At 36.9% G+C, this 13,651-nt stretch overlaps 1 protein-coding gene across 1 annotated transcript; it reads left to right on the forward strand.

Moving 5' to 3' along the window:
• The first annotated feature begins 1,328 nt into the window (after positions 1-1,328).
• On the forward strand, positions 1,329-13,007 carry LOC128241297 (neuronal acetylcholine receptor subunit beta-3-like). Its single transcript, XM_052958233.1, has 8 exons — positions 1,329-1,377; positions 4,708-4,847; positions 9,747-9,791; positions 9,974-10,083; positions 10,320-10,468; positions 10,754-10,904; positions 11,558-11,787; positions 12,145-13,007. The coding sequence occupies exons 1-8, from the start codon at positions 1,329-1,331 to the stop codon at positions 12,693-12,695; spliced, it is 1,425 nt and encodes a 474-aa protein (XP_052814193.1). The 3' UTR covers positions 12,696-13,007.
• Positions 13,008-13,651: the final 644 nt, after the last annotated feature.

Below are 13,651 nucleotides of genomic sequence, written 5' to 3' on the forward strand. Positions count from 1 at the left end.
CGTCGTCGTCACCATTTTTTGTCATCCGTCGTCATCATCATCATCATCATCATCATCATCATCATCATAGTCGGTATCGTATTGTCATTGAGTAGGAAGGCCTCATGATTGGGCCATGGACGGAGCGGGGAATGGGGGAATGGATGAGTCCGCTTCCACTCAGATATTTTTTAATAAAGCTTCTATGAAAATCTCAAATTCAAGCACGTAAATAGATGAATATATATATTGTTGCGGCGCGCATTTTCCAACTAGAAAAGATGGACAGAGATGTTTGTGGCCCTATTGTAGTTGCTTGGCAGAATATTTTGGCGGCGACCCAGGCAGCCGCCCATCACCTATACCACATCCAAATCACAACCTTTGTCATCGTTGGACGTATTGAAATGAACAATAATGATATGCACTGCGAACATAGCCTAAACATATATTTTTTAGTAATTATAACTACTAATATATTTTATTAAATATTGGTACCGTTCACCCTTAGAGACTGCGTATTGTCTTCACGCATATGTAACTTATTTTGGTAGAATGTTTAATTCAGATTCTCCTTTCTGGCACGGGAATTAGAAGATATATTTAAACTGGAGTCAAGCCATAATTTAGCCGTATAGGAGCGGTCAAACCAAGTTACAATAAGACCACGACGACTGCCAAATGTATTATCTATTGCCGATGCTGGCAGAGAGTTCCTGTGCAGGGGTACATATCGCCAACAGAGATACAAACTTTCATTTTTACAGTTAACACTATGCTGACTACTTATTGAGTTTGAGTATCAAAGATCTTTACTTAAACCCAGTCCTGCAATTTGAAATGGTGTTTATACATTTAAAAAACTCGAACTTGATATTTAATATTAATCCGGATAAAGTAATATTAAATTTGAAATTGAAATCTTTTAATCTAGAGCTCAATGGTTGCGCGTGACGTTTTTATAGAATTAAATTAATGAATTGTTAAATGTAGTCGATATGAATACATGTATTATTAAATGAATTATTAAAAAGTGTTTTCATATTGTTTTAGCAGCAAGATTCTTGGCAATTTGGGAATAAACAAATAAATAAAGACTTTTAGTGCTTATATTTGTGTGTATTTTTTAATCAAGTTATTAACTTGCTCTCACTAAATATCTTAACTTGAATACCACGGAATATCTTACATATATACCAGTCAATGCTCTCTGAGCAGCAGTAAGATTGGAATGCGTTATTGCAATACAAAGAACATGGAAAACGATTAGCCATTCCAGTATCAATAGTTGTGAAAGTTGCGATGGATAAACTGCAATATTGTGATGCCTGCAACTAGCACTCACCACCATGCGCTCACCACATGAACACGTCGCTCTCCTTCTTCTAGCGCTCACCGGTAGGTAGTTGGCTGGACTTAAGGCTGGCTCATACTTTTTGATTGAACTCTTTTAAAATTACTAGTGAAATGGCAAAATAGGGTTTGGGAATGATGACATATATAAGTCCAAAAATAATTCAGATACGATGGGAAGGTCAGACGAGGATGTACAATTTATGGAAAGCGTTTCAATGTCAAGAACTGCTAACCCAGGAGCTAAGATAACGTTCCAAAGCAAAATTTGTTCGAGATTGTCTTGTCTAAAACTGCTTAACCAATACCTATGTTAGAGATCTTTAATCAAGTTTGATTGAGATCGTATTGTCTAAAGTTGCTGACCCTAGAGCTAAGGTACAGTTCCACTACAAAGTTTATTTGAGATTGTCTTGTCTTAAACTGCTTGACCAACCCCTAAGAAAGAGATCTCTTACCAAAGTTTGTTCGAGATCGTCTTGTCTTAAACTGTTTGACCAAGACCTAAGAAAGAGATCTCTTACCAAAGTTTGTTCGAGATCGTCTGGCCTTAAACTGCTTGACCAAGACCTAAGATAGAGATCTCTTACCAAAGTTTGTTCGAGATCGTCTGGTCTAAAACTGCTTGACCAAGACCTAAGATAGAGATCTCTTACCGAAGTTTGTTCGAGATTGTCTGGTCTTAAACTGCACAACAAAGGCCTAAGATAGAGATCTTTTACCAAAGTGTGTTCGAGATCGTCTGGTCTTAAACTGCTTGACCAAGACCTAAGATATAGATCTCTTACCAAAGTTTGTTCAAGATTGTCTGGTCTTAAACTGCATAACAAAGGCCTAAGATTGAGATCTCTTACCAAAGTTTGTTCGAGATCATCTGGTCTTAAACTGCATAACAAAGGCCTAAGATTGAGATCTCTTACCAAAGTTTGTTCGAGATCGTCTGGTCCTAAATTGCATAACAAAGGCCGAAGATTGAGATCTCTTACCAAAGTTTGTTCGAGATCGTCTGGTCCTAAATTGCATAACAAAGGCCTAAGATTGAGATCTTTTACAAAGTGTGTTCGAGATAGAATTGTCTAAATCTTCTTAACGAAGACCTAAAATATTTTATCAAGTTTGTTCGAGATCGTAACTGCTTGACCAAGACCTAAGAAAGAGATCTCTTACCAAAGTGTGTTCAAGATCGTCTGGTCTTAAACTGTTTAACCAAGAGCTAAGATAAATTTTCTGTACTAATACTGTTCGAGATCCTCCTATCTAAAGCTGCTTTACCCAAAGCTAAGATTATGTTTTACTACGAAGTATGTTGAAATTGTCTTGCCAAAAAGGCTTGCCTTAGAGATAAGAAAGAGTTCCACTACCACGCGTCTTACCCATGAAAATTGAAAAACATATCCTCTCGATATGTGCTTATTCAACTTATTAAGGATACCAATACTTGAATGGAACATTCTCAACCTCTCATTGATATATGTTTGGTCACATCAACAGATATAGTCTCAATATCTTGAGTTGGCGAAGCTTTTCTCTACCAACCATGTCGATAAGACTGTCTTATTTATTGCCAACTCAAGTATGACCAGATATAAAACGAATTATGATCGCCTTCATGCGCTATTTTTTGTTTTCGACTAAGAGTGCTGTAGTGATCTAAATATAGATGTTTATATTGCAATCTATACCGACAAACTACTTTGCTTTTTCGTGAACTTAACCTTATAAAACTTTTACAATTCGAACGTGTGAGCCTGTGTGGGTTTGCCCTGGAATTCGTTAATCAATTATTAAGCGAATAACGCCTACAAAAAGCAAAACAAATGCATCAACTTCCAACGCCTGTAACAGACCTAAATTATCCAAGCATTTCAGATTTTCACGTGACACTTCTAGAAGTTGCCCCTGGTGGCTAAATTCTAAAAAAAATGTAATGTACTGAAAGAAGTCCAATCAGAACTTTCTGCTCCCATAGCAGCTCTCTTCATGATTTCTTTGAGTATTGAGAACTGGGAAAGTCCCAAGACAGTGGAAACTCGCGCATGTCTGTACTATCGTTGTTGAGTGTGAGTAAAGTTGTCGAACGTATTATTCACAAACATGTTTTTTTTATTATTTTCTGCAACAAGCCGTTCAATCCGTACGTTCTAATGAAGAACAACATCATTGTCCAGGAAGTTGGAAACCATAAGCATTTCGGCATAACCTTATCACCATCTGAAACTTGAAATGATCACGTTTCCAGCATTAAGCAGAACGCATGGCTACGCATTGAGAAAATTTAAATTCGCGCTCAGAGATTCTCTTGAAATCATGTACAAAACATTCATCCGCCCAACTTTTAAATACGCAGAATCAGCATACGATACCATTACGGTTGTACAGCAGGAATATTTGTTTCTGGTGTGTGGATGTTTGTCTTTCTGTTCTGTGTGATTGGTGTTGTTCCCGTGGTATTGAACGGAGTTCATGTTATAACTGTAGTTTTTCCACATACATATTGCAAGGATTCAGTTGGAAGCAGCTCGTATCATATCCGGAGCAACTCGGCATGTATCGTTTGGAAACCTTTATGCTGAAACCTGTCTTAATGTAGACGCCGGAAATATAAACAATATTCTCTATAAAATGCATTCATTTCATGAGGCTTACATACATAGCTTTGATGTCAGACATTACATCATTATACATTACATCATTACGTAACATCATTACATTACATCACACAGCCTCGGAAATTCCCATCTAAGAACTCTTCAATGCATAACCGAACTTTTCTCTCACAATCTTTCTTACTATGGACAATTTCGCTCTCGAATTATCTTCCAGCGACAGAAAGAGAAAAAACAACAACAACGACATGATGCCTTTTTTGGAACTAAAACCCTGAACAAAACTTTGTTACAGCTTTTTTGTTTCCCACGTCCCTCACAGTGTCAACAAGCATATTTTCGTCGATGTTCATATACATATCGCCTCAATGAAACGCTTTCCATAGATTTCATATCTACGTCTGACCTCCACACCGTCTCAGAGAACACCATCATTCTATAATAGTTGCAATTGTATTCTCATACTATCAACCTGCACACTGACCTAGCAAACGCTCGTTTACCTAAACGTAATAAATAAAACACACCTTTTGTTTAGGTTTACTTACTTTTTGTTTACTTTTTTATATATGTTTACATAACTGGTTTTATGCACCGATACAGGATTAATAAGTAATTGTTTGGAAAGGTACAGGTTGACAGAACACACATGTTTAGCACTATCAGTGTCAATAATCTATATCTCGCACTGACCTTGTCCTGTGCTAGCATTAACTTTTAATAAATATACCGCATTATGATGTTTATGTATAAGTATGCATACTTTCAGCCCCGTGTGTACTGTCCTACTCCACCATCAGTGCCAACAACCTGTATACCGCTCTCACCCTCGGCTTTCAGAGCATCGTCCGTCCGTCCGACACTACCAACGTTACCCTGACACTCGGCATTTACGCCATCAACTATCTGGTAAAGTATTCTTCTTACACAAGTATATAGTGTAGTTATATAATTTATGGTCCTTAGTGATCATTGATTGAAAATCGACCCTCGTTCAAAGGATGCCGCTTAGTTAAGTCTAACTACTTGTCATTCTGTAAATGAATCAATCTAACGGAAAAGGCCATTTTCATAAAATGTTGTACTTCATGCTTTCCAAACGACCACTCATAAATATTCATTGTATTGTATAGTATAGTAAAGTATTATAGCGTTTTCCAAATTATAGGTAGGCTTATCTAGAAAATCAGCAAAGGTTAATTTACCTGAGATGAGTAGTTTCCAATACTGGAAAGTGAATGTATGTTTTTTGTCATGTAACTTCGGGAAAAGGCTGTTTTTACATTTTTTAACCCTGGTTATGAAATTTGGATAATGTTTCCATGGTTTTCATAACATGAAACAAATGCTCTGAAGACTATTATTATTTATATAGTACAGTTATTACTCTATCCGAACTTCTGAAATACTCTTATGAATGTTAGTTGGCGAACATTTTCCTGTTAGTGTCAAAGATATTTCGACGATGATTTCGTTATGAAAAACTTATTGTTTTGTCAATAAGATATCAATGGTGTATGTTTCTGATGAAATACTTGGATTGTGAATATCTAACTAAGCAAAGTGTTTGATGCTACTTGGAGAGCCAATTTCTCCAGACCACTTAAGTCTTCTTTCATTAAAATTGTTATCTTGCTCCGTAACTCCGAATCTGTTACAAGTGACTGAATCTTTTCTGTAGTTGTCATCTAAAGGCGTCCTGCTATTTTTCAAAACACACCTTGGTTTTAGAGAAGGATTAGCGCGGACTAACGCCAAAATGAGATTTGGATTAGGCAGGCTTATTTAACCTTAGTTCTTTGATCTTTGTTGTCCGATAATTAACTGGTCAATTGTAAATAATATTAATTTCATTTCACTCCTTGCAACTCACCGTGATGAAAGCAATTTTACCTACCTTTTAACAGAAAGACGTCTATGCGTTACTATAAACAACTCTTTCTGAAACTTTGTCCTAGGGTAACCGATGTACAAGATACAACATAAGATATAAGATACAACACTAGATATAATATACAAGAATCTTTTTTTAAAGTCGGGTATGTGTTAACAAGAAACATTAGCCCAATTAGCTATTTTCTGACATGAACAACAAAGATACATAACAAATAACAATGAGCTTGCGACCTGAAAATAAAAGCGTATAGGTTAAAATGAACTAATATTGGAACAAGTATTAACAAAAGCCGTTCGTTATCATATTCATGCATACAATAACAAATAGTAACAGTGATAACATGGACAATTTTTCCCAGCTGTATGCCCAGCTGTACGGGCAATCCACCAGCACACGGTTGTACAGAGTTTTTCATTTCATCAAAGCACTAGTACTAATGGGTACATTTGGTATCATTTGAAAGGGCATTGCTTGGTGATCATTTATTAAAAATATCTGGTAAGTAATTGCGGTTCTTTATTTTGACTGAAATCGAACGTTAAATGACCAATTTTGCAGTCGTTCAATTTCCTTACAACTACGGTCCAAACTCATAATGTCATAATGTCGAAGTCGTCGGGACCATGGAAAATACTTTGAGATTACGTTCACAGGAGCTGAAATAACACTTCGGTTTTCACGACGGAAATATTTAACAAGACCGATTCAATTGCGGATGTAAACAATAGACATAATTCGGACTAAAATGTGTTGGGTTTGGTGCCATACTTTTTGTATTTCGGATTTGTCGAGTGCTCGTTTTCTCGAAATAGTTTCCAAGGTCCCGACGGCTTCGACATAATGAGTTTTGAACTGCACTTTGTAATGTTTGGTATAATTTTCTTGCTCTGCACATAACAACGTATGTATGGTTACCAGACATCTAAAATAATAATAATAATAATAATAATAATAACAATAATAATAATAATAATAATAATAATTATACGTAGGCTACCTTAGATACTTCAAGTCAAGTCAATATTTATTTGTTGTCGGGTACTACATACGGCAGTAAACATAAGCCATGTATATGTACATTATGTTATAGCAGTTAATTAACGGATTTATTTGCAGGTACGCTTTAACTCTAAAGAAAACTAGTTGTCATAATTTGACAAATACGGGAACAAAGCTGATTTTATAATATCACTACATTAAGCAAAATCAAAATACTTTAATGATCGTTTGCACTTTCGAAGTAGGGGCACGAACAATTTGTGTGAATCACAGACATAAGTATGATACAAATTGAATGTTTCATGTACAGAGATGTGTGAGTATTTTCTGCTTGGTCTGCGTATAGAGCTTTCAATGTCATTTCAAAACTAGAGCTCATATATTTACACCCCCCCCCCCCCCCCCGAACAATACAATCCGAGCTATGCTGGACGCAAGTAGGTGTTCTTAACGAGTGAAAGAATGAGATTGGACTTGAGTAGTTTCGGTATTTTGGGGCCTTTCCTTGAAAAGTATTCTTGATTGCCTTTGAGCATTTTGTTCATTATCTGACATTTAGCTTAGAAGTCAACTTTCACCGAGGCTAGGATATATCTTTTTACCCGTATTTTTGTTTAGAGAAAATATTGAGTAAAAAAATAACACCAATATTAAAAAAAACGTATATGGATGTACGCAGTTTTCTCGTGCAAATCCAAACCCTGGGAACTGTTGTATACCCATTGTTTTTTTTCTTCTGTATAGTTCTTAATTTCTGTCGGTCTTTACTGCGTTTCTGACGCTGTCACTGACCTAGACTGAGTTTCTGAGTGGGTGTGTTTTCTCATATTTGGCATATTCTTGCATTATATCGAGTTCCGCCTGTTCCAAATTGTTTATGAATATTTTATAGATATTATATTTTAATCGTAAAGATATAAAATTTTGATTTGAAAAAAGCAACACAAACAACAATAATGTCATTGGAACACATGGCTTGGTACTAGCCAATCTTTAACATTTTAGTCTCATGTTGAAATTTGGGAACTCCAGGTTAGTAATTTTGGAAATGATTGTGTACAAAATAGTTAAAGACATCGTTTGTAGAACATACGTCATTGTTTACAAAAACGGTCATCCAATAGCAATTGGCAATGCCTGCCCTGTCATAGCAGCTTTTTTAAACGACATTAGTGTTTGTAGTATGGAATCCGACGCAAAATGTTATTGTTTGTTGGCCCCGTCAGCCTGGAACCAGTTTCCATTTTGTGTTTTCTCATGTTATCGATTTGTTAATAATTGATATTTTGTTTTGCATTGTTACATAACTAAGTAGCTTTAAGACATGAGTGCGCTTAGAAGAGGCTAATATTTCGAAGTTACATCTGGCTTATCCTTCAACAATAGACATGTAATAAAAGGCACTGTCTGTGAACACATCGTAACCGAACAAAGATTTGAACTTCTTTAAAGATTGCAAAACTGATATAAGAATTAAAGTCTAGGTTATTGAATGTTATTTTTAGAAATAAGAAACAAACACCGTACACCGTACACCATACACATATGGTGCATAAACACTTGGGATTTAATGTTTTCAATTCATTTTAATTTATTTTCTTTTGACAAACTGGACTAAAATGCCGGAAATTGCATTCTTTGCAATTATTAGCTAATAAATAAATACCAAACCTCGTCGTACTATAAGTTCAGTGTATAGTCTAACTTACTACCAATTCATTTAAGCTCGATTGTTAAAACGGCACACCGAGAACGCTTCATCGGCGGAAGAGAGGTAATACATCATGCATGGAGCTCGAAACTATGACACCCCGAATGCGAAGCGGACGCGAGCCAACACTTTCCGCCATGTTGGACCACAATATTCACAAATCATTTCTGTCCACACATTTTAATAAATCGATTCGTGAAAAATGTGTATTGTCAAACAAACTATACTCAGTTTCGGAGCTCCACTGTCATTTTTATCGAAAACAACCTCGGATGTATGCCGGTACATCAGTTGAAGTAGTTCGTAAATTTTTTAATTTAATCATTTATTAAATATATTGTTTAAGAGTTGTATTTATTGATCTAAGTTTAAATTGATTGGCCGTGAAGAGTTTTTTTGCAAACATAATTGAGATTCTCAAGAGTTGAGTCATAAAGTTTAACAGCTAAATCAAATTACTACGCGATCAACTTGCAGCGGACTTGTACGTACCGCTTTTGGAGTATGTAAATTGTCCAAATACATCCGAATGCTATACTCAAATATATTTCCACACACGATGTCGTTTACGTCATCTGCATTTACCATCGTCTCTCGGTCCGCTTGCAGACGTGTTGTACTGCGCTTAAAATATAGACAATATGCTTTAGGCCAAGTTCACACAAACGAGTATTTTTTCTGATTTGAATTTCGTTTACATATAAATTCGTTTAATAAAAATCATCAGCAATCAAGCAAAGCTAAAAACGGGAAGTTTATATAGTTTGTGAAAAAAGTGCTCGTTTACAAAAGAGACAAAAAATATGCTTCGATACGTGTAGAAACTACCATATCAAGCTCAACATTTACAAAAGGTTTTGGAAAATGTCATCACATTGTGGACAATGTGTTTTGTAAATATTGATGGCCCATGTGGCCTTTGTGTGCCTTGTGGGGATTTAAAGGAAAATGTGAACCTGCATTAACCGTGTCCGATCTGGACTCTGTGCATTTGGCCCAAACGTCTGTGTCCAATCTACACGTTTTGCATCCGACCGAGTGTCTGATCTGCACTTTACGTGTAGAGACACTGGGTATGTCTCACCCTCTACGGCTGCTTGCAACATCACTGTCATTGAAAGTTTACTTTAAATATTAAACAAATTCTTACAGTATCGTAATTATGCTGTTCTTATGTTTTTTTCAACTGTCATATTTACAGGATGTGCATAACCAGGAACTTTCAGTCTCCGTCTGGATTCAAGCGGTAAGAGTGTGTTACTTTTATATTTTGGCGTTTGCCAATGTCTTTCAGTAGAAAATATCATTTTATTTAAGTAATGGACCTGTAAACTATGATGTAAAAGGTTGCCACACTTAACAGCGTGCACTTATAAAACCGAACACTCACCAACGCGATGACAGATTTAAAAAAGTGTTTGTCTACAGGGCTGGACGGACGGACGGTACTCCTGGTCTCCCACCGACTTCTCCGACATTGAAACCATGTACCTTGACGCCGACGGAAGCTGGGATCCAAGGATATCTGTACAGAACGCGTGAGTTGTAGCGTTATCATCAATATTCTTGTATCTTGTGTGCCCATCACCATCGTCATCATCATCATTAAATAATTATCATCACCACCACTACCGTTCGCCAATGTAAAGTTGTCGATTATAAAAATGCTCTAGAAAGAAAGAAACATATAAGGCGCCGACAAAATATTTTTGTTTGAACAACTTAATCAAATTAAAAATTTCCAAGTTTAGCCACTATTCTGTCTGCCCCGTAGGCATGACCAGGATGCGTACACATCAAGTGAACAGGTGTTCCAGGTGAACAGCACGGGCTACGTGGAAATGTCCTCTTCCGGTCAGTTCACGATCCACTGCCCAGTTGATGTACAGTACTTCCCGTACGACGTCCAGACCTGCACACTGGGTAGGCTAAGCTTGAATGTTGCATGCATTATGTACATTTCCTTCCCTATAGAGCTCTACAGAGCGTATATATGACACATATTCATAATTGTGACGTTGAAAAAGGGGTTACGTTTACTTGTACCTAAATGAAGGTTATAGCACATGCATTCCGGAAACACTGTATTAACGTTTATATAACCTGTGTTAGTTGTCTTGTCAAGTTTTTAGTCTCGTTACCTTTGACGTGTATGCCTTTTTCTTAATTTGGCGCAATGCGTTTTATTTGTTTTGTGTTGCTTTGCAGTTATTACAAGTTCGGTCTATCCAAGCGCCAGTGTCTTCTTCACTGGCGAGAACGCTGACACAAGCCAGTTAACCGGAAATGACGAATGGGAAATAACGTCACATTCAGTTGACTCATCCGATTATGACGCAAATGCTACGTCATCGTTCAGGTGAGTGACTGTAAATAATATTAACGCAGTAATTAAGTATCGCTTTGTCTTTATGTACACGTATGAGAAGTTGGTTATATATCGGATAGGAAAAGATCCAAGACAGTCACAATTTTATTTTTGATTATTTGAAATCATTTTAGCGTAATGTATCATTTGTTTGCTATAAAATAACACATTCGTCAAAATGTCCTAGTATTGTTGTGTACATGTAACATACAAGGTACGTGAGACGTCAAGTTAGGATATTGTTATAAGGGAGGCATCAATTCTCAACAGTTTTATGCTTTGGCTATGGAAAGCTTGAATTTTTAATACTGTTTAACACATTGTTTCACTATTCACAAATGATGACGTCATTTCCCGAAAACTTCCGCAAAGTACAACAACCATATAAAATAGTGTGTGTATACCACGTGATAAATTGCGTCATTAATGCTACGTCTGAAGGCAGTACGATTTTAAGAGCATCCGTAACATGTACTGCAGGTTAGCATACACGTACAAGTAATGTTTCGCATCTGTAAATCAGTGCAAGCAATTTACGCTTTTGTTGAACTTTTGTACTATTGAAGATTTGGTGGAATGTAGCACTGTCTAAACTTCTTCTATCTATCGCTTGACATAGCTATAAGACTTTGATCAATCTGCAGCAAAGTAACGTACACATTGGAGCTGACACGTCTGACGTCCGGGGCGCTGCAGGGGGCGCTGATGACGCCGCTGCTTCTCTCCTCCTTTCTCGGGATAAGCACCTTCCTTGTGCCGTCAGAGGCTTCCGGGAAGCTCTTGGTCCCCCTTGCGATCCTGGTTGCACAGGCGCTGTTTATAAACCTCCTGAGCGAGGAGATACCCTTCTCTGGTAACCCATCGCCAGTTATAGGTAGGTTTCTAAGATATGTAATAATAAAATTTGCATTATCTACTGGTCAATGTAAAGTTGAAAAATAACTGAGATTTGATGCTACAATCGGCAACTGACATATGGTCGGTTTGTTGTTAAGTTTGAACGTTATTTGTTTGTTTTTATTTACATTTGGATTTGGTTTTACAAAACAACAACATGAGAATACAAAAATTAAAGGGTATTTTCTCTTACTCCATCGTTTCGCATTTAATCTTACCTGACTTAAACATATACATATACTTTTATTTTCACCTCGTGTTCTTGTGTCTGATCAGGCGAAGACTGTTATCATTTTTTCTATAGAGACCACTGATGTATATTACGTCATTTCAGGTACGTATTTGAAGGCTTTAGTGGCAGTAAGTGTGGTAGAAACGGTGTTAACAATTTTCGTGGTGAGAATTTATCACAATAAAGACAGACGGAAGCCAATGAGCAGACTGTTACAGCGGTTCACAGCCTTTCTCACCGTCGTTACGTGTGTTGGTTCAAACCAAGACAACTCTAACTCTGCCTCGACCCCTACCAGTGAGTCGGAGATTGAGTCAAATATAGAGACTCCAAACACAACCACCACGGAGGTGCCGGAAGTGGTTCATACGGTAAATGGGGCGAAGAACCCCATCAAGCGCCGCTTGAGTCTGAAAACGATCAGCCCTGACCACAGCTTCGCTACCTCGAGTAAGGAAGACTTTCGTAAGGCGAAGCGTTCGCGCGCGTGGGGTGACACGGGCACTTTATGTGGGCGAGGCACAGACCGGAAGTGGACATGGGAGGATATGTCACGTGGTTTTGACAGGGTGTTCTTCGTATTGTTTTTGTTGTTAAGAGTGATTTTAGCAGCGGTTTATATGACAAAAATTGAAAGCGGCAATAGTTCGTAGTTTACAGAAAAGGCGTCATTAATGTAAATAGATGTAAAACGTTGGTGATATGTATTAAACGATGGTACTGAGTTACAGAGAATCAGAAAGCAGTGTATTTCAGGATAAGGAAATATGTATCCGATTTTTAAGGCATTACGTATTTACTCGACCACGCAGGCAGATACGTTCATATTCGTAAATGATAATGTGATGTGACTTATAGTAGCCGTAGTTTGAGGGTTTATCCATATATATTGTTAATTTGGATCCGACCGGAAAAATGACAACTGTTTATTTTTCTGTTTTATTTCTCACCTAATGCCAGTAATGTTTGAGAGTATTTTAACGATTTTGTTGAAATAATATTGTTCGTTATTTGTTGTTTCATTCCGCACAGTTTCATCAAAATGATGTACATATGAGTACATTTATGTCATAGCATCTCTTTCTCTGTTTAGTTTATAAATAAACTGATATAGCATTTCTTTCATTGTCTTAAAAGCTTTCATTGTCTTAAAAGTAAAAAAAAACAGCATGTAACCTATCAAATCCGTATGATTCAAATACCGTTAAGAATTTGATAATGTATCTACAGTTATTCCGATCTTATTTCATAAACTATACCGCTTTTATGATAACCTATAAAACACCATCACAGGATAACATTATATACATCATAATATATCGCCATTGAATAAAGCTATTAATTCCGAGAGATTTTCCAAGCCAGGTCGACACCTCGTAAAGAAGCTATCTGCTAAGCTGTTTTAATGACCTGCTGGAAATCTTTTTTAATGGCTAGCTGGAAACCTTTTTTTATGGCTAGCTGGAAACCTTTTTTATGGCTAGCTGGAAACCTTTTTTATGGCTAGCTGGAAACATGCTTTCAATGGCTGACTGGGTTGAGACCTATTTTAATGGCTGCCTGGAAACCCTTTTTAATGTCTGGCTGGAAGCATGTTTTAATGGCTACT

Source organism: Mya arenaria, chromosome 7, assembly GCF_026914265.1.
Source record: "Mya arenaria isolate MELC-2E11 chromosome 7, ASM2691426v1".
In the NCBI taxonomy this organism is placed as follows: Eukaryota; Metazoa; Mollusca; class Bivalvia; order Myida; family Myidae; genus Mya; species Mya arenaria.

Bases quoted from the DNA above. Each gene is read 5' to 3' on its own strand.
- LOC128241297 (XM_052958233.1), top strand. From the start codon at position 1,329: ATGCGCTCACCACATGAACACGTCGCTCTCCTTCTTCTAGCGCTCACC. The intron at 9,792-9,973 runs GTAAGAGTGTGT...GTTTGTCTACAG, and splicing joins TCTCCGTCTGGATTCAAGCG to GGCTGGACGGACGGACGGTA. The intron at 11,788-12,144 runs GTAGGTTTCTAA...ACGTCATTTCAG, and splicing joins TAACCCATCGCCAGTTATAG to GTACGTATTTGAAGGCTTTA.